At 36.8% G+C, this 26,573-nt stretch overlaps 1 protein-coding gene across 4 annotated transcripts; it reads left to right on the plus strand.

Moving 5' to 3' along the window:
* Positions 1 to 696: 696 nt before the first annotated feature.
* Positions 697 to 26,573, plus strand: LOC143257373 (fibroblast growth factor receptor-like 1). 4 transcript variants are annotated; one of them, XM_076515948.1, is made up of 7 exons: positions 697 to 861; positions 4,494 to 4,635; positions 16,041 to 16,325; positions 21,257 to 21,334; positions 23,749 to 23,867; positions 24,180 to 24,423; positions 25,004 to 26,573. In XM_076515948.1, exons 2-7 carry the CDS (start codon positions 4,569 to 4,571, stop codon positions 25,480 to 25,482), a joined length of 1,272 nt encoding a protein of 423 aa, XP_076372063.1. In that variant the 5' UTR covers positions 697 to 861; positions 4,494 to 4,568; the 3' UTR covers positions 25,483 to 26,573. The 4 variants fall into 4 exon arrangements, with proteins under 4 accessions (XP_076372063.1, XP_076372064.1, XP_076372065.1 ...); XM_076515949.1 differs by lacking the exon at positions 21,257 to 21,334 and having other exon boundaries at positions 725 to 861; XM_076515950.1 differs by lacking the exon at positions 4,494 to 4,635 and having other exon boundaries at positions 727 to 861.

Below are 26,573 nucleotides of genomic sequence, written 5' to 3' on the forward strand. Positions count from 1 at the left end.
GCCGTCCCTAGCGTAAGACTAGAGGGAAGGCAGTTAGTCATCACCATCTACCGCAAACACTTGGGCTACTCTTGGCCAACGAATAGTGGTATTGACCGTAACATTATAACGTCCCCACGGCTGAAAGAGCGAGCATTTTTGGTGTGACGGGGATTCGAACCCACGACTCTCGGAATACGAGTCGAGTTCTTTGACCATCTGGCCATGCTGGGCCAAATTTCTCTTGTGTAATGTTACTTAACATCGGTTTAAGAAGCTGACAAAATGCCCTCTACCCCTGTGGGTTAGCGGTATGTCAACGGACTTGCACGCCTAAAATATGGTGTTGGAGCTCCGCAAGGGACTAAAGGTCATTTTGTAGCTTTGCGATGACAAGAATGACAAAAAAACAACAACAAGCATATTTCGGAAACTTCTGTATTAGATGATACAAATATCGGAAAATAATTACTTAGAAAATATCCGTGTTTTACACACGAGAAAAAAACAACAACATGGTTACAACCTGTAGCGTCAATATTCTTGTTTTCCAGTTCAACACACCGCTACTAAATGTGTATGTCATTAGTTCGTTAAACTACGCGAAATCACGTTAAGCTTCGAACGATTGACTGTCATCTTGCCCCAGCCGCGTTAACTTGTCAGCCCCGCCTCCTGCGCGAGATGTAAGAGGAGGCACGTGACTTTGAATAACGAGAACGACCAGTAGACCCGAACATTGAGACCCAGAGTACAAGAAATAGTCTTGTGTGCTGGCTGGTAGCATCTCTGGGTAACAGTGCCAAGTTTAAGTTGTTTCGACAGTTTAGAAATCTAAGTTAGAGTTAAAGCATCAGCTCGCCACTCTTGAAACAAGAGAAGGTAAGTGAGGAGAAAGCAACATTCTGAACGTGTGTTTTTTTAGAGTAAAGCCACATTGGGTTATCTGCTGAGCCCACCGAGGAGAATCGAACCCCTGATTTTAGCGTTGTAAATCCGCATATTTACCGCTGTACTAGCGGGGGGCTCATTCGGAACGTAGGAAATATTTTTCTCATCATTATCTAACGTGCGAAGTAATTCAGCACGTGCTTCATTTACACATTACAAATAACCTGTTTGTGTGTTTGTTTCGAATATTCGCGTGTGCTAGCCACCCTTAAGTTTGAGCTGATAGACGAAGAGGGAAACATGAAGTTAATAACACCCACTGTTAACTCTTGAGCTACGTTTAATTAAATGGTGTGATTTTTACTGTCACTCTTATAACTCACACACAGCCCCAAATTGCGAAGCGTGAAATTTTGTGTGTGTGTAAACGAGACACAAACAAGTAACCCTCGGATCCACATCCCGACGCCAAAAATATTTTTGATACTCCTGTAAATATAGTATTAAACAAAAATGAAAAGTGAAGAAAAACGAACTAAATTCTGTTATTTACGTGCATTGTTTATAGAGTTATTTACCTTCGTACAGAAAAAAAAGACAATTACTAGGTTTCAGTTTCAACTTACTCCTCTTTTAAGTAGCTCAGCAGGCTTAACGACGCTAAAAATTGGGTTTCGAAACCTGTGATTGGCAGAGAACAGATAGCCCATTGTGAAGCTTTGTAACTCACAACAACAACAACAAAAACCAACTGTTTGGAATGGCATGTGTAAACAAATATTAACGAGTTGGTAATGGACAGTTAACTGTTTGAGAAAAATTTGTCAAAGTTTGCATTCTTTGCCCGTCCCACTATTCGTTGGTAAAAGAGTAGCCCAACAGTTGGCGGTGGGTGGTGATGACTAGCTTCTTTCTTTCTAGCCTTACACTGCTAAATTAGAGACGGCTAGCTTTGCGCGTAATTCAAAAACAACAAACAAAGAAATCTTTGCCCGTTTCAAATGATAATACATTTGGTCATAGTTTGAGATGTAGGAGTGTTGTTACCGACTTGTTTAGTTTTGGTTTCATTTTTTTTTAATTAACAGGATAGAAATTAAAAAAAAATATGTATGATTATTCTAAAACTATTAACAACTTGAAAGTCGTATAAACGTGCATATTTATAAAGCATCCGTTATAAGTAAGGAATTCTTACTTAATATTTCTTCCCAATGTTTGGGATTTATGTGTTATATACGTTTTTCTTTTAAAAGAAATGAATATCTTTATTTATGTTTTCATAGAACAATAAGTTAAAAAACAAAGACATATTTGTTAACCTATTAATTCTTATTTATATTTTAACCCTAAAATAATAAAAGAACAAACATCTTTATTTCAGCCCTAATGGCTTAGATATACTGGAATAAGCTAATTAAAAAAACAAAAAACTGAAAATATAAGGTTTCAAAACCTTAGGTGATATTTATACATTTCTACCCTATTTTGTTACCCTGAAGCTGTTCATAAAACTTACATAGCCAGGTGGTTAAGGCACCCGACTCCTAATCTGAGGGTCGGGGGTTCGAATCCCTGTTACACCAAACATGCTCGCCCTTTTAGCCGTGGGGGGCGTTATAATGTGACGGTCAATTCCATTATTCGTTGGTAAAAGAGTATCCCAAGAGTTGGCGATGGGTGATGATGACGAGCTGCTTTCTCTCTAGACTTACACTGCTAAATTAGGAAAACATAGCAAAGATAGCCCTGGTGTTGTTTTGCGCGAAATTCGAAAAACAAACAAACACAAAACTTACAAGACCCCGAATAAATCACGAAATTCTTTCTTCTAATTTAGTCCTAGAAAAAACTTTTCCGTCCAGAAAAACTGCTTTAAGTCCCCTGGAGCTTTAGCGATAATCTAGAGGGTTGTTTAACCCTAATATTCGGAGTTCACTCCCTGTAGTAGACACAACAAAGTTTTATATTTTGTATGTAGTGCGTGTGTGTGTTTGGCAAGAAATAGAAAACATAACATTAGCCCCTTCCCCGTGCCTAGCGATAAGTTTGTGGGGTTATAATTAGGGGCTCGATCTCTGTTTTTGGCACAACAAGTTAGCTTAGCCTAATGCGAGCACGTTTGCTTTACAACGAACCAGTAGGAAATACCGACACGGTACAACAGTAATTATGAAGACTTACGATATTAATATTTAGGGCTTAAATCCTGCTGTGGGCACATCATTTGTGCATCTTTCGGAGTAAAAATAGAATAAATAAAAAAAAGATTAATACCAGAGCTGTAGTACATTAACATACATTATTATTATCATAAACCATAGACGCTATGAACGAATGTTTTCTTAATCTTTGTTGTAGAGGCTGAGTTTTTCAATTACTCAAGTTTTGTTCTGTATTTTTATTTCTTTGATTCCTTGGCATTTTAGATTTAATTGGTGTTCGGCAGGGAAAACACATCTGTCAAGGTATTTGTGTTTGTCCTAGTTTTTTTCCCCCTCAATATTTTCTTTTGGGGTAATTTGGAAAGGAGTAGGAAGGTTATGGAAATAATCTTCAGTGACGTCTTGGGTTGCTATAGCAGGTTACTATGACAACATAGGAGTGTTTAAAAAAAATTGCGATATGCTGACGTTCCTGGTTATATTGTTTTTTGTTATCGTAGGTGACAAACTTTCACACAAGGTAAAAGGAATTTCTATTGTTATTGTCAAGTTTATTAGATATCGTATATGCTGGCGGCCCGGGCGTATAAGACGACCTCCTCCCTAATTTTCAAACTAAAGTGTAGGTTTCAGGCTATACTCGTCATATAAGACGACCCTCCCGGAATCGAGTACTTCATTAGCGGAACCAAATAAGTCTGAGGAATTGCTATCCGATAATCTTTATTCACCAATATTCGAAAGAAAAGTGTATATACTTATTTAATATATTCAATAGATTTTATGATTTTATATATAATTTCGCTAATTAAAACATTAAGGTTAATAGTTTATAAACAATTAAAACATCTTATAGGCTTAGGTTTTATCTGAAATTTCAACTAAAACGGTTGCGAGTTAATAAAATCTTTCTAAATCCACTCCTATTCAACAACTGATATCAGAACTTAAGCAGTTACGCCTGATTTCAACTAGTTGGGATGCCTAGTTGGTTAGCGTGTGATTGGCGTGGCGAACAGTAATAACACTAAATCTTATTAAAAGATATGGTATTTTATAATATTCGCCGAACTCTTCAATGGAGATCTATCTTGCCTCTTTTGATTTATTCCACCACCAATACATTGGAAATCGACCCCACTATCCGACTGTATCGGATCCATCAGTATAAACTTACCGCACGCCACAGTATTAAAGTTTCACATCTGATACCTTGTGTATACGACCACCTCTGATTTTGAGGGATTTTTTAAAGCTTTAAATGAAGTCTTATACGGTAGAAAATAAGATACTTATCATGATCTCAAGAAAAAGAAATCATTGCACGTTTTATTCAATACATTGTTAGGTTTTCTTATTCAAACAATCGAAGAGTGGTGTATATATTCACCTGATTTAAAGTTTAGCTTCTTTGCCTGAGTCACTACTTAACAGTTTCAAACTCCGTTTCTTTTTCAGGGACACATTTCGCGCTAAGACTTTGTTCAAAGCTGGTTTACTCTGGGACCAGTCTAATTTCAGACCGAGTGAAACATGAAGTCACAATTGTTTCTTCTTGTCACGATTTCTGTGTTCCAGCCATATGAAACCCATCTACAAGGTATGTCAGTTGCTTTCAGAGAAATAACTCTAATACGCTAACATTAATGACGTCACGTACTACGTAGAGATTATGTTGTACATCGTTATTACTTACGCCCCACGTGTTGAACTTGAGAATTATCTATCGGTTCCATATGTAACACATTAACTCTGTAAACAGTATTTATGTTGTACATCGTGTCCGTGACTTTGACCTCTTCTCGGGGGGATGGCCAGGGGGTCGTAATTTGCTGAGAATATTGTTTCAGTGTAACTAATTAGTTGTAACCGAAAAGTACAGATAGATTTGTTACGCTCAAAATAAACGACAACAAAATGTTCCTGTATTGTTTTCCGAAACTTGGTAGACAAGGGAAAGACAACGAGCAAACATCCAATACCGCTCCACACCGGAAACGGGACGTGAGCCGTAAACCCACAGACGTACGATGGCCACTGAGATACGTCTCACAGATAACTAGAACAGAAAATTCTCAAACGACTACTGAAAACAGAAAAAAACAATCAACCAATTATAGCTATATATCAATCGACTGTTCATTTTACTATCACTTGCTGAACCAATTTTTACGAGACGAGCTATTAACAAAGTAAGATGCTCTATAGAATAGGCACATAATTTGTATAATTATATTCTTTATTGAGAGTTAGTTATATTGGATATCATTCCATGATGTTCTTATGTAAAAAGAAAATATCTATATATCGTTAAAGCTATTTTACGCAGGGAATTATAACTGAAATAAAACAAAAGTTGGACATCAGATATATTAAGCTTACCGCATTTGTTGTTAGAACCGTATATACTCACTACCCGTGGAGATTGCGGCTCACAGATTAAATGTCTTTCAATCTCCGTTTCAACTTTTATAGTTGTTTAAAACTAGTTAAACTTCAAAAACCGGTTTAGTTGGTTTTGTAATTCAACTTAGAAACATTATTCTTTAAACGTAGAATTAAAATATTACACTATGTAACACAATTTTTCTTGTTCCTGGGCAGAAGAGCAGATAGCCCGATGTGGCTTTGCTATAAGAAAACACACACAATCCTGGGCAGAAAGCGTTATTTCTCCAGTTGCTTATGCCTAAAGTAAATGAAAGAGGCTTATTTTTCTCTTCAAACTTTGCTTTTGTGACCTGTGATTGTATAACGAAAACATGATGGAGACAATAGGGGTCTGATACGTGAAAGTGATTTACATTACAGTCGCAACTCTCGAAACACTACTCATTTGTAAACATTTTTGTATAACTTTAGTACAAATACATGTAAATCTTGATTCATATGTTGTTTTATTCAGACCTTATGTAAATGAAAATGTGCAAATTTGTCCGTTTTTACATAGAAAATAGGTTAATTTCTAAATTTCATTATCCAGTTCACAAAAGCAAAGTTTGAAGTGAATAATGGCCATTTTCTGTACTTTTACAACATAAGCAATTAAAAAATAACACATACTATCCAGGAACAAAATTTGTGTTACGTAGTGTTATCTGTTTGTTTAATTTCGCGCAACGCTATTTGTTGGCTATCTTCTTAATTTAGAAAGAATCACGTGGAAGAATGGCAGCTAGTCAATCCCACCTTCCGCCAACTCTTGAGTTACTTTTTTTTTTAAATCAATGATTAAATGGGTTAACCGTAACATAACAATCACCAAATGGTATCACAGCTGTTCTTTAATATTCTTCGTCGTGGCAGATCGATACCCCAAGAAAGATTATTGGTTCAGTTATAAATCTTCAGGTTTACTTCATGTCCCCTAGTGGCACAGCGACATGTGTGCGGACTAACTGCTAAAAATCGGATTTATAAACCTGTGGTGGGAACAGCACACAACTCATTGTGCAGCTTTGTGCTTAATTTCAAATAACCAAATCAATCAGATTACTTCATATTTCACCTTACTGTAAAAACTCAAACAAACATCTAGTCAACGTACAGCCGCACGTGTAATATTTTTACAATTACGTGGCCTGGAATATAGAAAATTTATTGTGACGTCTAAGCCAAGAAGGTTTGTTTGATTTGTTTTATAATTCCACTATAGCTGTTCCTAATCAATGAAGCTAAAAGGAAGGTAGCTTGTCAACAACATTCACCTCCAAATCTTGGAATACCCCTTCATCAACGGGATTGACCGATGCATTATAATGTCCTCACGGTTTAAAGGGTGATCATGTTCGGCAAGGGGAAGTTAAAATATCACAATTTTAATTATGCATACAATAAAATAGTTAAAAACACTATAAACTCATTATTATATTAGTGAAACGATTTTGTGATTTAATGTACAATTAAAATTCCTCAGAGTATAACTCGATTACTTAAATATCAATTACATAAAAGTCGTGAATAATTATAATTTAAAACTACCATAGGCTAAATATTTATAATACACGATCAGCAGTAAACCAATAGTATGTTTCTTGCCCGGCATAGCCAGGTGGATTAAAAAGTTCGACTCGTAATCTGAGGGTCGAGGATTCGAATCCCCGTCGCACCAAACATACTCGCTCTTTAAGCCATGGGGGCGTTATAATGTGACAGTCAATCCCATTATTCGTTAGTAAAAGGGGTAGCCCAAGAGTTGGCGGTGGGTGGTGATGAGTAGCCGCCTTCCCTCTAGTCTTTCACTGCTAAATTAGGAACGGCTGCGCAGATAGCTCTCGTGTAGCTTTGCGCGAAATTAAAAAAAACACAAACAGTATGTTTCATCCCAACGTCAACTCATTAAGATACGTATTCGAAAGGTTTATTAAAAGACGACCCCCCAGTGGCACAGAGGTATATTTGAAAGCTTTTAACACTAAAACCCGAACTTATCCGTGTTGGCACAGCGCAGATGGCCTGTTGTATGCATTTGTGCTTAATAACCAAATTTATTAAGAGCTGTCTTCAATTAACCATGAAGTAAACTTTTATTGGCCAATATTCACAATTTACTTTTGTATCACTTAATGAAAACAAATAATAAAAAAAAGAACGTTCTTTTGGTTTCTTATGAAAACAACAATCGAAAACTCTGTAAGCTGGTACGAGTCTTAAGTTTATCTTATTTGATAAATAAATATGTAGGTTCTTCTGAAGACTTAAGTAATCTCTAACAAATTCAACAAGTGAAACCAATTTCTGCATGAAATACAGCTGGATCTGAACCATTTATAACTTGAACTCAATAAATGCAACCATTATTTTTCTCCCAAGCTTTACTGTTTTCGTTAAGCTCGGCCTGGCTAGGTGGTTAGGGCAGTCGATTCGTAACCTAGTGGTACCAGGCTGAAATCCTTGTCGCACTAAGCAATTTCGTCCTTCTAGAGTGGGAGCATTATAAAGTTATGGTCAATCCCACTATTCTTTTGTTTGTTTGTTTTTGAATTTCATGCCAAGCTACTCGACGGCTATCTGCGCTAGCCGTCCCTAATTTAGCAGTGTAAGACTAAAGGGAAGGCAGCTAGTCATCACCACCCACCGCCAACTCTTGGGCCCGCTATTCGTTAGTAAAAGGATAGTCCAAGAGTTGTCGTTGGGTGGAGATAAGTTTTTCCTTTGTCTTTCACTGCTAACTTAGGGACGACTATTGCAGAATGTTCTCGTGTAGCTTTGCAAGAATATTAAAATAAAACAAAAAACAAACAAACACTGTTTTCGTTAGTAATTCACTCAGACTAGCGGTGTATCAAGAAAGCTTGTTACACTAAGTGAAACAAATACAAAATATATATACACATACTGGTAAAGTTACAGCAACCGTTGAGCCAATTTCGTGTTTAAAACAGTTTCAGATTTAGTTTGTGTTATTGTTTCTAATTATTTCCGTCAATTCGTTTTTCTTCCACAACTTACGTTCTTCTAATGAACTAAACAAATACAGTATACGTCTTTTCTATTTAGGATAATACATTACATGCTAGTTTTACCGAGTTAAACCCATGAATACGAAACAGTCGTACAATAATTAAGCGAGGCTAGTCGTACATGAGATCCGTTGAGGTTTTGCCTCAAACATGAGGGCTTATGTTTATCATTCCGTAAAATACAATGCAAAACAACGTTTAATCAGCGCAAGGCACCCAACAAAATTGTTTAAAAATAAAAGCAACGATTATTTTATACACAATTCTAAACTTGAACAGTTTTTAGCCTCAAGTGTACAATAAAATACCAGTAACTTACTATATACAATAAAATACCAGTAACTTACTATATACAATAAACTACCAGTAACTTACTATACTAGATTAACACCAATAAAAACAAAACCCGACGCAACTACAGAAGTCTCATCCACTACACCTTGCTTTACATACCATTTTCAAAAATGTAGTGGTTAGGAAAATATAACCCTTATTTATACAACTACTAGAAGATTAATTCATGTATTAAAGTATACTGACAACATATCCATCAGGCTCATCATACTTATTTAATAATTAAAATTTACTTTTCTTATATTTATTTATCTCAATATATTTATAGTGCTTAAGTATCTAAGTCGTATTAAAATATGTTTTTTTTTCATTCAATTATATATTTAGTTTCACTGTTGTGTTCTGTTAAATGTGAAACACCAATATTATTGTTTTTAACATTTCTTTTGTGTTCATAAATTATGTGTGTGTTTTTCTTATAGCAAAGCCACACCAGGCTATTTACTGAGCCCACCGCGGGGAATCGAAGCGCTGATTTTAGCAATGTAAATCCGTAGACTTACCGCTGTACTAGCGTGAGGCTCATAAATTATGACTTTTAACTTTCTTCTAGTTTGTCCAATGTAAGCTGTTAACCATTCAATGATATTTTATAAATGTATCATTTTTTTTCATTAGAACAATTTTAATTGTTAATTGTTTTAAGAATTTCACTTTGGTTACACTGCACAACAAAGTTTTTGCTTCTTGAACACTGTTGGGTGTTCCTTATAGATTTTTAGCTGCTGATCACATTCAAATTTTCCCATCACGTAACGTTTTAACGAAATATTCAGTTTCACCAGGGCATTGATACAATGGAAAAACGATATCAGGGCAACTGGAATCCGTCAATACTTGCTGGCTACTGTTGGACACTGCAACGTGATGCACCGGACATTGAATACAAACGAAAATCGGGAGCAAAACACTTTTAATTATGTTGAATTTAATAACGTATTAGAAACATAAAAGCAATTAAATACGTTATTGCTGGTAAACAGTTAATTGTCTATTTCTCAGAGTTACTACGTGATGAAGCAAAACCAAAACTATATTTGTGCATACCCACCAGGTACCTGTTACAATCAGCAAAAACTTTTCAGGAAGCAAAACTTTTAATAAAAATTATTACGCAGTGTTATAAGTTTATATATCAGAAAAATATTCATTTGGTTTATATATTTTTTTCATTATTTGTCAGGTTAGCCCTGATATAAATGACAGTACCAGACGTTCCTTTCTCAGGAAATGATTTTAACTTTACTTGTATCTTTATAGTTTTTTTGTACCTGGATTATAACCTTATTCCACTGCTCTGTACTCAAGTAGTAATAACTCATTATTAATAGCATCCTGTTTACAACATAATTTTAGTATCCTATTGATATAAGAATAAAAAACAAACAAACAGATGTTTTGTTTATACTTACTTTGCAAACATGCTCACCATTTTAGCCGTAGGGGTGTTATAATATTACGGTCAATCCCACTATTCGTTGGTAAAAGAGTAGCCCAAGAGTTGGCGGTGGGTGGTGATGCCTAGCTACCTTTTCTCTAGTGTTACACTGCTAAATTAGGTACGGTTAGCACAGATAACCCTTCCGTATCTTTGCGCGAAAATCAAAAACAAACAATGAATTACGGCAATATAAATGTTCTGAGAAAACGAGCGTTAAGTCTGTATCTTGTAATAAAAACAACTGCAGAAGCTTGTTCTTCCCACTTTCTCTTGATTTGTCCATTGTGGATCGAAATTAGAGGTGTGTACAAATTAATATAAATGAGAAGATAAAAATAAATATTAAGTTATTTAAATGAGCCTTATTAATTTAACAATATTTCGCAGGCTTTCATCGATTAAACCATAATTATAGACATTATATCTTGCCACTAGATGCCGTTACTGCTGTTGGTGTAAATGTTGCCGGTTGGTTAGACAATAACATTTAGTCTTCTGTCTCTTAACCATTCTTCACGTAATATTTCAAAGGAAACAACAACGTTTTATCTTTCGTTACAAGTTATTACGTGAGCAAGTAGAAGTAGTTGCCATGGTGATGCTTATTTGTCGAAGAGACAAAAATTGATTACGTACGAAATAATAAAAAAATGCAACCAAAACTTCTATAATCTCTCAAGAGTTTCATTCTTTATTTACCGCCAAAACTTTGTATAATCTTTCATCGAGAACTTCTGGTTCGCGCTAACACCACTTTAAATACTCATAGTGGTCGAATATCTCTGAAACTTATTTCAAATTCCATTTTACTTTTCACTGAATGCTCTTTGGTCTTACTTTATAAACTTATAATTTTTTCTTATTAATATACTTGTTGTTAAACACAAAATGGCTCATCTGTGCTGTCAGCACTGAGAGTATCGAAACCCGATTTTTAGTGTTATAAACCCCAAGGCTTAGTACATTGCCGCCAGAAAGGTTTTAATTAATTGAATATAAGTGACGTTTGTTTGTTTTTTAATTTTAGAAAAATACTATAAAGATATTGCATGAAATCGAGTAACGTTAGAGGAAAAATTTTCATGGATTTCAGGTTCGTAGTCCGCTCCTACCATCTGTTTCGATTTCTTTTGCAAAGACGTTCTTACGTTTTCTTCACAGACTGGAAATAACAACAGCGACAACCGAGACCCGGCATGGCCAGGTGGTTAAAGTGCTCGACTCGTAATCTGAGGGTCGCGGGTTCGGATCCTCGTCACACCAAACATGCCCTTTCAGCCGTGGAGGCGTTATAAGTGATGGTCAATCCCACTATTCGTTGGTAAAATAGTAGCCCAAGAATTGGCGGTGGGTGGTGATGACTAGCTGCCTTCCCTCTAGTCTTATACTGCTAAATTAGGGACGGCTAGCGCAGAGAACCCTCGAGTAGCTTTGCGCGAAGTTCAAAAAACAAACAAACACTTCTAACGCACACAGTTTAATTTCTCTTTAATTTTCAATCATTTTCATTGAATCAGGTTAAGAAATTAATGAAGTAAAATAAAGAAATAGAAATTCTTATGCATTTTGCTCCTAGTGGCACAGCGACACGTGTGTAGAGTTACAACAGTAGTCACCAGTTTCGATAGGCAGAGACTCCTTACTGCTTAGCTAAAAATGACAAATTCAGCTTAATGACGTGGTATGTTAGTTTGTGGTTACGTGCAAGGCTACGCAATGGACTTTCTGTGCAGTAAACATTATGAGTATCGAAACCCGTTTTTTAGCATTTTCAGCTTTCAGGTTTACCGCTAAGCCACTAGAGAGCTAACTGTTTGTTTGGTTTTGAATTTCGCACAAAGTTAGACGAGGGCTGTCCGTGCTAGCCGTCCCTAGTTTAGCAGTGATAAGCTAGAGGGAAGGCAGCTAGTAATCACCACCCACCGCCAACTCTTGGATTACTCTTTTACCAACGTAACTTGTAACGCACCTCTCTACGGCTGTAAGGACGAACATGTTTAATGAGACGGGGATCCGACCCCGCGACCCTCAGTCTACGAGTCGATCGACCTCTAACCATCTGGCCATGCCGGGCCAGAAGGCTGATAACATAGATAGTTAAAATGGGGGTAGCTACAAATACGAAGTCAATAAAAAAACAACAATTTTTTAAACATTCGTGTTCGTTTTGCGGATACAGCTGGGAACACAGATATGATTTTAAACTTGGTGACTTGTCCAACGAGTGATTACTAAATATTCTACCTCCAGAGAGAAATGAAAACTGTTCTAGTTTTTTTTATTATTGTGTGCTGCTTGTCTATTTCTGTACGCACTGAATTGTTTGTTTGTTTTTGAATTTCGCGCAAAGCTACACGAGGGCTATCTGCGCTCGCCGTCCCTAATTTAGCAGTGTAAGACTAGAGAGAAGGCAGCTGGTCATCACCACCCACCGCCAACTATTGGGCTACTCTTTTACCAACGAATAGTGGGATTGACCGTAACTTATAACGCCCCCGCGGCACGTTTGGTGTGACGGGAATTCGAACCCGCGACCCTCAGATTACAAGTCGAGTGCCTTAACCACCTGGCCATGCCGAGGCTTTCGCACTGGCTGAAAACTGAAAAATAAATCAGTTTATTCGCTCCTTCTTATTATTTCTATGTTTTAAGATTCAACGTCATTATTTGCTTACATTTTAAATGGAACTTTGTAAGTTACAAGTGTGGAAATATTTCTAACAACAAAGTTAAGTAATAAGGTGCCTGTCAGTACGTTTTGAACTTCCGTGAAACAACTTGGAACCTTTTCGAAGTGGAGGCGTTTCTAATTAAAGTAATTTGTGTATCGGGGGTCAGTACTATATCTTTGTTCTCGTGCTTAAATTACCATAGAAAATTTATCTTGTGGCATCGAAGGAATTTTATTAACAGCTATATATTGATACTACACAGAAATAAAACAATATACATATATATAAAGTTGTGGAATCTTGCTACGAGTGTTAGGAACATTGAACTGAATTTTTAGTAGATAGACTAAGCCTAGTTTTGTTTTGGAAACGTCAAAAAAGCCATGGCAACAAATACACCTAGCAACTTTATCGATTGAGTAGCTTAAATGTCTTCGTTTCTTAAGGCTTTGACTCATTAAAGAATAACAAAAATGTCCTCTGAAATCAATGACATAAAAAAAACAAAAAAACAACGTCAACAGTAACCATCCGAATAGCAGGTTATGATTAGGATATCATTTGATATTCGTTTTAGACGAAAGAAAGTTATGGAGTTCATATTGGACAGATGCGAAAGACGTATTGCTTCAGACACTACATAAAATACAATTATATAGCAACATAAACAGCATGTGTGAAACTAAACTACGAATCTGAAATGTAAACGAACGCCGTGGTAACACATGGCGTGCGATAATCTGACACTGACAATTCGTTCATCTAATCCGGTCTGAAACTGAAGTTCCGTTGTTTTTTTTTAAGTGAATGTCAACAAAAACAAATCCTGAGAATAAGAGATAACAAATCACGTGGAACGATAAAACAGAAAAAAAAAACAAGTACAAAAAAAGGAAACTTGAAGCGAGAAAGAGGATTTGACAGCCAAAGAGAGATAACTGAGGTCGTGTACTGAGGAAAATAGTCCCTGTGGGAGATATAAAGGAAAGAGGTAATAAAATACATATAAAGCAATGGTATTATAATCAAAGCAACGGATTGGAATTTGTGCTGCTTGGAAATTCGCACAAAGCTACTCGAGGGCTATCTGTGCTAGCCGTCCCTAAAAGTTAGAAGAAATAAGAAGGCAGACTTATTAGGAAAAGGAGATGTAAAATAGGAATTAGATATGGAATTATAGAAATACATGAGGCATTGAGAGAAACAGTTTGGGAAAAAGTAATAGGAAGTAAAGCGTAAATAATGATTGTAATTCAGGCAATAGCAAACAGAAAAGTAAAAGTTAGCCCTAAATTACAATACGGACGATTGTTTATTTAAGTACTCTAGGAAAATATTTTTGTACAAGTTGGCTAGGCCTATAAAACATGGCGACTTGAAACTTAGTGTTATTTGCATGTTTAGCATATATGTTAGGGCTACGTTGCATGTTAAATGCATAGTGTATGTGTGTTTATATAAGCCTATGGACAGAAGAATTTAATCAAGGAGTTCTTACGTGGACTAATAATGAAAATGTTTATTTGGGGTCCGACCCCAAAGTGGTTTAAATTTAGTTTCTGAGTACGAGGATATAAAACGGATAATTCGGTGAAATTTTTACTTTTGATGTTCTGTAATTAATATATAACACAACTAGGATGAATCATACACGTCATTTAGATGCCATCTCGCACTGACTATCGATTTCTCACGTGTCAGCCGAGACTAACTTTGTAATACGGAACTAACGACCTCTATAATTGTTCAGGCCTAATGCGTTTCGTGCGCTTGTTACACTGTTAATATTTCTTATACTGCTAATACCCTAGTCCTAATCACCACTTAATCTTGCTCTTCTCTAATCATTTAGAGGGATTTGACTGTTACTTTTATAACGCACTTACGCCTATAAAAAAAAAAAAAAAAACGTGGAGAGAAATTTTGTGGCGAATCATAGTCCTTCGGATATATTCGGTTATAGGTATAAAGAATAGGTTACATGCCGAAAGCTGGTGGAACAGTTGAAATCATTAGGCCTAATATTTACACGTTAGAGGGGAATTTTTTTACGTCACTCCTTAATTTTCGATTACAGAATTCATCGTTTCCTGGGAGGTTTATTGCACCGTAACAGTGTGTGTGTATATCTCTATCTAATCTAGTCTAATGTAAATGTATATAATATATAATATGTTTACTTGACCTTATTAAAGTATAAATTTCTTTAGTAACTTATTTTACACTCCAAAGTTTTATTATTAACCATTTGTTTTTCTTTTGAAATAAAACATATGCCAAAATTAAATTTAAGTACATCATAATCGTTTGAGCTGTGATTTGTTTTATGGAAATAAATAATTTAGACCAAATGGTTATAGAAAACACACTATTCAGATGGTAGACCAATGGTCATAGAAAACACACTATCCAGATGTTCGACCAAGCGATTATAGAAAACACACTACTCATATGGTAGACCAAATGGTTATATAAAATACACTACCCATATGGTATACCAAATGGTTATAGAAAACACACTTCCCATATGGTAGACCAAATGATTATAGAAAACACACTACCCATATGGTAGACCAAATAGTTATAGAAAACACACTACCCAGATGGTAGATCAAACGATTTATCGCCATGTAGATTTCCAACGAAACTATTTTAGTGAGTCCGTCACGGCCAGGTAGTTAAGGCACTCTAATCGTAATCTGAGGATCCCGGGTTTGAATCCCCGTCGCACCAAACATGCTCGCCCTTGCAGCCGTGGGGGCGTTAAAATGTGACGGTCAATCCCACTATTCGTTGGTAAAAGAGTAGACCAAGAGTTGGCGGTGAGTGGTGATGACTAGCTGCCTTCTCTCTTGTCTTAAACTGCTAAATTAGGGACGGCTAGCGCAGATAGCCTTCGTGTAGCTTTGCGCGAAATAAAAAAAACTATTTTCAGGATGACACATAAAAGAAACAATCTTTGGCCATTTTTAACATAGTTTTCGGGATACTCTCGTCATAACTTTGTCATTGTCTATTTATTTCCATCCAGGAATTTAATCGAAAGATTTGTAAGAAACAACTTGTATGTTTACAGGTCCTCCTATCTTATTGGACATGGTCAGCTCCAAGGAACTCCGAGTGGAGGCTGGTTCCAAAGCTGTCCTTCCTTGCCCCGTGGATGGAGAAAAGGATCTGGTATTCTTTGAGTGGTACAAGGATTACCGACTTTTGGACACTTTTGGGGGACGTCGTTACCGGGTTTCTCGAAGCGGCACTCTGAAGATAAGGAATACGACCCCAGGGGACACTGGACGATACATTTGTAAGGCTGTTAATGGCTTTGGCACAGTGGAAACTTCCATTGCACTTGTTGTCTATGGTGAGAGCTAAGTCCAATAATGATCAAATTGTGTTTTTCAAACCTGAGCGCCACCTTATGAGCCAAATGAAAAGGCAAAGGCCCCTTCACCATTCAGACGTAGCTCTCTTTAAATTTAAACCGCTACTGAAACAATACCCGACACCTACACAGCTACTCTTAACAGAATAATGCGTTCGTAAAAAAAAAATTAAAGAACACTTTTCAGTAGTATATCGTGAATTAAAACTTTGAAACTTACGATACGCAACTCGCGACTGAATACCGAGTGACGTTAAGCCTAATGGCTTTGCGTAGGATTTAACATAGCATATTCGTTACATAATAAGACTTGACACCATCTTGGTGCAAGGAAAGAGCTGGAAATACTCTTCTGTGAGTGTGCTTATATACTTAAATAGAACAAAATACACTTTCAAAGTATTCAAGTAAGTACACAAACACAAATTTTTGTTTTTGTAAATTTATTTGACAATTCTGTAATGTGAGAGCTACTCTTCAGCTCGGAAATACAAATTAAAGCTATACGTTAAAAAGTTAGTTGTTTTTCTATTTTTGAATTTTGTGCAAAACTGCACGAGGGCTATCTGCGCTAGTAGTACCAAATTTATCAGTGTAAGACCACACACCGCCAGCTCTTGGGCTACTCTTTCACCAACGAATAGTGAAATTGGCCGTAACAATACAACACCCCCACGGCTGAAAGGACGAGCATGTTTAGTGTGACGGAGACTCGAACCTGCGATCCTCAGAATACGAGTCGAACGCCTTAACCCACCTAGCGTTTATGACTCGTGAAAATTCTAACCCGATTGACTGGCCGGGTTCGGCATGGCCAGATGGTTTACGCACTCGTAATCCGAGGGTCGAGAGTTCGAATCTCCGTCACACCAAACATGTTTGCTTTTTTAAGTAGCCCAAGAGTAGGAGGTGGGTGGTGATGACTAGCAGTCTTCCCTCTAGTCTTACACTGCTAAATTAGGAACGGCTGGCGCAGATAACCCTCGTGTAGTTTTGCGCGAAATTAAAAACCAACCAAACCAAATCGATTGGGCTTCATCGGCTTACTAGTTACGCTCGAAAGGGCCATTATAGACAACCAGTTTAATGTTATTTTATATTAGTTATTTCCATATGTAAGTGTGTTCATTTTCGCTACGATCTTATACATTTTTATCATAAAGCTTCTATAGCTATTAAGACAAAATATAATTTATTAATTTCTTCCAATTTTAAGAAGGTTTTATTTGTTTTTGAATTTCACGAAAAGCTAGACGAGGGCTATCTGCGTTAGCCATTCCTGATTTAACAGTGATGAACTAGAGAGAAGGTACCTAGTTTTCACCACCCACCGCCAACTCTTGGGCTACTCTGTTTCCAACAAATAGTTAGATCGACCGTCACATTATAAGGCCTCACGGCTGAAATGGCTAACATGGTTGGTGTGACGGGGGATTGGAACAAGCGACCCTTAGATTAAAATCAAATACCTTAATCACCTGGCCATACCGGACCATTTATGAAGAAATAACTTTTTTCCGCTTCAATCTTATGCATTTTTATTATAAATATTCTATAGTTATTTGTTTTATTTTGAATTAAGCACAAAACTACTCAAGGGGCTATCTGTGCTCTGCCCACCACGGGTATCGAAACTCGGTTTTTTGCGTTGTAAGTCCGCAGACATGCCGCCGAGCCACTGGTGGGCTCTATAGTCATTAAAACAAAAGCAAGTTTATTATTTTTTACAATTTTAATTATGAATAACATTTTGTTTTGAAAATCCTAAAGTCTGTTTTTATAATAACGATACTCTTCAAGTCGATTTTTAATATAATTTCTAATCCCTTTATTTTTCAAGCCATGCTGTCAAGTCTAGAGAAATCTTCATCACTTATATTTTAGCCTCCAGAAACGTCTTTTTCACTATTATTTCTGATCATCTATCCAAGTGTTACGAATTCCGCTCAGCTGCTAAAGATTACCAAGCGTTTTTGTTTGTAATCGTCATAAAAGAAATAGAATAAGCCTTGTCACGTTTAAGAAAAATAAAAAAAATATGAAGCCAACATTAAGAAAGAAGTCAAATAATAAAATAATATATATTTAGATCGAAAACATGTACGATTAATGCATTTTGCGTTTATCCTATCACGAGAAATAAGTATTGTTTTCAATCAATAATATTTTTGTGTTACCTTCATGAAAAATTCAGTTCTTTCGTGCACATGATCACGTGTTTTTCAGATTAATTGTTGTGGCATTAGAAACATCCAGGAAGATGATTATTTGTTAGGAGTGTTTTGTTACACTATATTATTTGCGAGATGGCGCACGAATCGTTGATGTTTGTTTGCTTTTGAATTTCGCGCAAAGCTATTCCAGGGCTATCTGTGCTAGCCGTCCCTAATTTAGCAGTGTAAGACTAGAGGGAAGGCAGCTAGTCATCACCATCCACCGTCAACTCTTGGGCTACTCTTTTACCAACGAATAGCGGGGATTGATATTCACATTATAACGCTCTCACGGCTGAAAAGGCGAGCATGTTTGGTGCGAAGGGGATGCAAACCTACGACCCTCACTCAGATTACGAGTCGCACGCCTTAACCCACCTGGCAATGCCGGGCCTACGAATCGTTATATTTTATGAACTGTGTTATTTTAGCAATTGAAAAATATGAGTTGGAACAAATACATGCTAAAAACATATATTTTTAATATATAAAGCAATCTACATAACCATGCTTGTCACCTTGTTTTTCTTTGTTTGTTGTTGTTGAAATATGGTGCATTAAATGCAAAAAAGGACGTATTTAACGCCACCCAGTGGCTCAGATAAAAATTAAGTTTTGGTATTCATTGTGAACAGAATATAGATACAGTTTATCGCGCGCTGAATAACAAAGAAACAAATCTAACTAACAGTAAAATGGAAAACAAAGATGAAAATGGATAATGAAGTTAGTTATTCAGGGCCATTGACTGACCAATGGTCCTGCTTTCTGATGAAGATATGTCCAATCATTTATCTAAACATGTAGTACGTTGACCTAAAAATATATATAGTTGTGTACGAATTTACTATTTATTATATTAGCATCGTGTGCATAAAGAAAATTAATTTTGCCTGTATTGCCACCTATTGAGCTATAGTGAAACAATAAAGAACACTTCCATATTGGGCTTCATTGTAATTAATTTGACCAGAGCCTAAATTTTTTAAGACTTTTAAATGAACCATAAACACAAATTTTTATTTTTCATTAATTAATATACCACAGTTCTAGCACATGATTTTTACGTATTACTGGATATGTACGTTCTGATGAACTATAACACACGAATTTATAAGAGCTAGTTTAAACATGATTTAAAAGATTTTCATAAACAATCAGTACTTAACATCTTCCATAAATACGTGATAAATAAATACGTATTTATTTAACGTATTACCAAGCAATTAATATCCTTTGCTTCCACTATATATATATATTATTATACAATCAATACTACTTGTCTATATTTATATATTAATGAGTAATCAGTTCTACTTGTCTAAATTAATATATTATTGTACAATCAATACTACTTGTCTATATTAATATAATGTTAAGTAATCAGTTCTACTTGTCTACATTAATATATTGTTAAGTAATCAGTTCTACTTGTTTATATTAATATATTGTTAAGTAATCAGTTCTATTTGTCAACTCGTCAATAATGTTTACTTAAAGACGAAATACTTAAAATCTATAGTTTCATTCTCTTGGAACATGAGTTGTTTACAACAGTACTTGTTTCTTGTTATGGTATATATATATATATATATATAGATATATACGCTATTTTTACCTATGGTGAATGTAGATGTAGGGTTAATGTTTGATAAACAACATTCAACCGTTTCTATTTTTATTTTTACTTCCAATTTCGAGACCAATGCAAACACGTTTGTTTGTTTGTTTTTGAATTTCGCACAAAGCTATTCGAGGGCTATCTGTGCTAGCCGTCCCTAATTTAGCAGTGTAAGACTAGAGGGAAGGCAGCTAGTCATCACCATCCACCGCCAACTCTTGGGCTACTCTTTTACCAACGAATAGTGGGATTAAACGTCACATTGTAACGCCCCCACGGCTGAAAGGGGCGAGCATGTTTGGCGCGACGGGATGCGAACCCGCGACTCTCAGATTACGAGTCGCACGTCTTAACCCGCTTGGCCATGCCGGGCCTAATGAAAACAACGTACACGACCAAACATAAAGAAAAGTTTAGATTATTCTGACAATATTGTTGTTCTATTTGAAAAACAACAAAATAAACTAATTCAAGAAGCAGTGGAAGACGTTATGAAATCAGTAGGCCTAAAGTCTGCGAGAGAAATTACGTAAAATTAGGGTGCTCTTCCCCCACACACATTCCTCCCAATTTGTTTCTGTTTTTTTGTGTGTTTTTTCGCGCAAAGCTACTCGATGGCTATCTGTGCTAGCCGTTCCAAATTTAACAGTGTAAGACTAAAGGAAAGGCAGCTAGTCATCACCACCCACCGCCAACTATTGGGCTACTCTTTTACCAACGATCGTCACATTATAATGCCTTCACAGCTGAAAGGTCGAGCATGTTTGGTGCGACCGGAATTCGAACCCGCGACTCTCGGATTAGGAGACGAACGCCTTAACACGCTTGGCCATGCCAAGCCAACAATTTGTTCCTTTCGAAATCAAAATCATAGGTAAGTGAAAATATAATTTCAGATCTGTATTTTGTCTCCTAGATGTCTCTGCTCAAGAAGTCCTTAGTGAAGTGCTTTACGTGCCCATTTAATTTGTACATGGATATGTAAATATAAAAATAGGTCTTCCATTACAGAGTTTATAGTTTGTGCTAGGACTATATGGAATCAAATTTGGTAACATATATTTTGGATTTTTCAGAAGCTGACAAAACCCCAGAAAAGAAACACAAGTTAAAAATATCTAACACTAGTTTGAAGACTCAGACCTTACCTCAAGGTAAGTGCGTCAATTGTAACGTAACACCATTACGTCATTCATTATTGTTCGTTGCACGTAAGACACGATGTAACAATAAACAGTTATTGACTGCTTATGAAAACAACTTACGATTTATTACCAAAGTGGTTAGTCAATAACTTGTTTATTCTAACATCTCTAACCTTCTGTTTTTAATTTGAATAAAATACGATCGAGTTAGATCGTCACAACGAATAATTAGCCAACATCCTCGACTCGTCATCTGAGGGTCGCGGATTCGAATCCCTGTCACAGCAAACATGCTCGCCCTCCCAGCCGTGGGGGCGCTATAATGTGACGGTCAATCCCGCTATTCGTTGGTAAAAGAGTAGCCCAAGAGTTGACGGTGGATGGTGAAGACTATCTGCCTTCCCTCTAGTCTTACACTGCTAAATTAGGGATAGCTAGCGCAGATAGCCCTCGAGTAGCTTTGCGCGAAATTCAAAACAAACCAAACCAATACCAGAGCTCATCAGGCCTTTCGGGATATGACTGATATAGTAGTGGTTGATATGCCACTTAAAGTTAACACTAGCAAAGCTTAGAGAAATAGCATTAAATGTCCTCAAAACGTATAGATAGTTGTGAAGAGTACTTGTAACTATATATATACTCTTCAATAAAAGAAACGCAAAAGGCAAAATTTGAGACAAATTGTTAACAAGTTTATTCCGGGTAGTTCTGTATGACATGTGTGAAACTTTGCACATTCACTGCTGAACATCCAAAGTCTGCAAAGGCGAAGTCCACGCTCACTAGTTGTAGTTTAACGTCACTCAACGTCAATAACGAGTATGCCCCCCGTGAGCATCAATAACTGCTTGGCATCTCCTGTCCATGGAAGCGATGAGACGACGAATCACATCCTGTGGAATGGCTGTCCGCTCAGCCTGCAAAGCTGCTGCAAGGTAGAGTCTGCGGTTGAGGTTGTCGCCGTTGCAGACGTCAGTCCAACTCGTCCCAAAGATGTTCGATGGGGTTTAAATCTGGTGATCTGGAGGGCCAGGGAAGAACGTTGATGTTGTGGTGTCTCAAGAAGACAGTTGTGAGTCGGGCTATGTGAGGACGGGCATTGTCATGTTGAAAAACGTCGTTGACGTTCCCCATGATGGGTTGCACATGGGGCCTAAGAATCTCGTCGACGGTTGCGTACGGTCTGATCGGAAATCCTACGCAGCCCTGGTATGGTTGAGGCAGTAGACGTCGCAGTGGTGGTCCTATCCCGAAGGTGACGTAACCGGATGTAGCGATCTTGTGCGGGCGTGGTCACTCGAGGTCTGCCAGATCGTGGACGGTCACGAGTTGATCCATGTTGTTGGTGACGATTCCGTAGCCTTCTGATGGTGCTTGGGTAAACATTCACAGCTCTGGCAATATCTGATCGAGATTATTCTGCTTCCAAGCGACCAATGGCGTTGTTGCGTTGTGCTTCAGTCAGTCTTGGCGTAACTATATTGCGTGTCGGTGGCTTAACACTGAGCTATGGAAACCGAGAACCCGTCACTTTTATAGGGATTTTGCACGTGTTACACTTGCAGAACATGCAGATCTCTCAAACAAATTTATTGGACACGCATGCGTTTTGGCGAAAAATCCGATGTTTTCTCCGTTTTCAAAGTGCACAACTTTTATTGTTATTTTGGTCTGACAATCAGTGCCTTAACACGTGTAACATCACATACTCTGAACTTGTAACGTTATTACATATATTTCTCTTTAAAATAAAGATATCCCTTTTGCGTTTCTTTTTTTGAAGAGTATATATACTGCCATCAAATAATAGTTGGTAGCTTATGATATAAATAAGTTCGGTAAGAGTCTTGCATGTACCAAAGTATAGTAATTTTACTGAAAACTATAATTCAATGTTTAATAACTTTATCCATAATTTTGAAGAAAAAGCTGGGAACTTTATAAGCAAGCTCTTGACTTCTATAGATTATGAACAAAAAAGAAAAAATCGAAAGAGTCATGAGAAGTGGAATTAGGAATCAAAAGGGTTTTGGAGATCTTCTATTTCACTGAAGTGTTGTACTTGAAAACGGCTTTTAACACGAATGCATCCGGTCAAAATATGAATTTAAATTCTGTTTTTTTTGTAAATTTTAAATTTGTGCTTGTTTAAAAATATGTTTATAGCTATTAGGGCGGGAATTTAGAAATAAAACAACCTGCGCTTGTAAGGAGTCAATCGGAATATTGATTTTTGTTCTATTGTTTTCAGTAAATTTTAACATGGAACTTACAAGTAAAGGAATGATATATTATCCTATGGAACTCGAAATGTTCAGCTTTTTGTTTTTAGAAATCAATGAAAGAAACACAGTAATATTACTCTTTTATACTTAGAGATTTTGGTTACAATGAAATGACAGAGTCTTGGTGTGTTTCAGGTGCTAAAGCGAGTAAGCCGGAGCTGGCGGGAAATCACCCAATCAACACGACAGTAGAATATGGGAGAACAGCAACATTCCAGTGTCGTGTCAGGAGTCAAGTGACTCCACACATCCAGGTGAGTTTCACTGGCCTTATCCACACACTTGTATGATAGTACAGGCAAGTTGACTCGCTACGTGTTTACGCATCATCAAATGCAAAGTGACAAAACACCTCACGTTGTTGTTGTCTTTGAATTAAGCATAAAGTTACACAGACATAACGCTATGCCACTAAGGGGCTCCACGCGTCATAGACCAGCACACATTGTCAGCACATTTACGCACCATTAAATGTCATGTGATTCCAAATCTTAATTAAAATATACAACATTACAGAGTGTCTTAATCATTACATAACTATATACTTATGTATCTGTTACTTCCAGTGGTTGAAGAAAATATCCAAGACAGACAGACAGACAGATGCCAACAGTAAGAACGTCGTAAGGATCAATGGTCAATATTTCCAGATTCTTACATCATCAGAAGTGAGTAAGAAACCAGATGGACTTTTTCTCCATAAGTTGCAAATTCCTGCAGCGCGAGAGTCAGACACTGGACAATATTTGTGCCTGGGAGCCAACACTCTTGGATATAGCTATAGATCTGCGTTTCTCACTGTGATGCCAAGTAAGTAGACCAATCATCTTTCCCATCTAATTCTTTTTTATGTTCTTTTGCATAATTCCCTTTGGGTGGCCAACGTTTTCACAGTGAACTTTTCAAAGTATTTTAATCCAAAACAAAGGTAGGCCAATGTATAATCACACATTCAGGGAGCAGCTGACCTAGCCAGTTGTAACAAATTCAATTTAACTAGAACATTTTGTCACAGACTTTATATCGTTGTTTCAACGACTCTATATTAGTGGTGACTTCAGTATCATTCTATACCGTTGTTACAACGATTCTGTATTAGTGTTAACTTTAGTCTCATATTCTGTACCGTTGTTACAACGACTCCTTCTAAGTGTTCCTTAATTATTTTCTTTCTGGTTAGGCCAGTAATATAGTCTTAAATATTCCATCATTTAATATGCTGGCAAGGTAACCCTTTTCAGTAACCCTAAAATTACTGTTTAAGTTGGCGCGTAATGTATCAATAACAAAATTGTGTACATTAAAATGCGATAAGTTTGATTTTAACTATTTTAAAAGTGTATTTCAATTAATATGAGGCTTTTTGTGTGTTTTTTCTACTTACGTAAAGAGCCAAAGTCTTATAATCTCAGAAAAGAAGAACTGAATGAATGGACCAACAAACCTGATGTGTTGCTGATTTCCCTACCAATTACCATGGGAGTAGCGATTGGTGGATTTTCGTTGTTGCTGGTCGCGTGCCATCGTTTAAAATCACTGAAAACGACAAAAAAGAAGCGTTCTGGCGGGAAATCAAAAGACAGCATTATCCCAGTCCAGCGGCAGTTGTCCGACTCTGAGACTGAAGTATCACGTCGCTTGCGCAGCGGTGTCGCTAACTTGTTGACTTCTGAACATTGGTCTTCCAATTGCTATAACGCAAAATATCAGGATGTGAAACTGACCACGTTCTCTGAAGGAACATCACACGTGGTTCCAAGTGAGGCTGTCGTCAGAGGCGAGTCGGTGATGACAAGGCTATACAGTAACCCTTTTGCATCTCTACCATTCGATGAAGAAGTCGTTTACGTTCCCATAGATACCGTATGAGGAAAACACGAGACAAACGTTATTGAAGACGACGACCTCTTTTGGAATATTTCGAAACTTTTTGAGCGGAGTGAGATGAATTACAAGTAAGTGATGGCCACAATTTGTTCTTGTAATATTATCAGCTTGAGCATTTCATTGTGTCTAATAAAAGATATCGAACTCGTCTTCCCAGTTGAAACAAACTCAAGATAGAGAGCTATTGATATGTGACGTCACAAGCCTGAGTGCATTCCCGTTCGTCTGTTGGAGGGAAACTGGCAATTCCTTTATATTATCGAGCACTGATATTAAAGAAATATTGCCTGAACTATTGTTTCTTTTTTATTAAGCATAAAGCTATAGAATTGGCCATTTAAGCTATTCCCACAACATGGATCGAACCTCCAATTTTAGTGATCTAAGCCCTTAACGCCGAGACAACTAGTATTGCTTTTAGTAAATGTTTTTGTTACAAAATGAACATTCACTTGATTGATAACCAGGAAATAATTCCAAATAAAGATTCCCAAGAATATGACGTGAAAACGACGTCTGTTTCCTATTTATCCCACCAGGAGACCTTACAGTAAAGACATCAAAGGGCGGTCTCAAGAACGTGTTGCTGAACAAATGCTTCGGTCCTTCCACAGTCAATTCTTATTCGTGTATTCAAAACACCAATTAAAAACACGATATTCCAGATGCTCCCAGTGTTATCGTAATCAGTCGATGTAATTGTATACCACTGTTGTGATGTGAAGGTTTTTTTTTGTACAGGATCTCTGTCAGTGATAAAAGTTTCGACGTAGAGCGACTGATAAGTGTCAGTAAATATTAAAGCATTTGTCAAGTATTAAAATACTTACTGTTTGTCTACATATCTCGCTAACAGATATATGACTCTAAACATATATAGTGTTGGAATATTTTGTGTTTTGTCCACGCAGTAAAAGCTAAGTTAATAGACGTAGAAATAAGGTTAAACCGGTTGCTTTTCTTACGACAAAAAAATAGAATTCTTGCAATTGTTTCCAAGTAAGACAAGTTATAAGAAGTTGTTCTGTGAGACACTTAAGTAATTCATTATAAATAAAATATACTGAAAATAC

This window comes from Tachypleus tridentatus, chromosome 7 (genome assembly GCF_004210375.1).
Source record: "Tachypleus tridentatus isolate NWPU-2018 chromosome 7, ASM421037v1, whole genome shotgun sequence".
NCBI classification, from domain to species: Eukaryota; Metazoa; Arthropoda; class Merostomata; order Xiphosura; family Limulidae; genus Tachypleus; species Tachypleus tridentatus.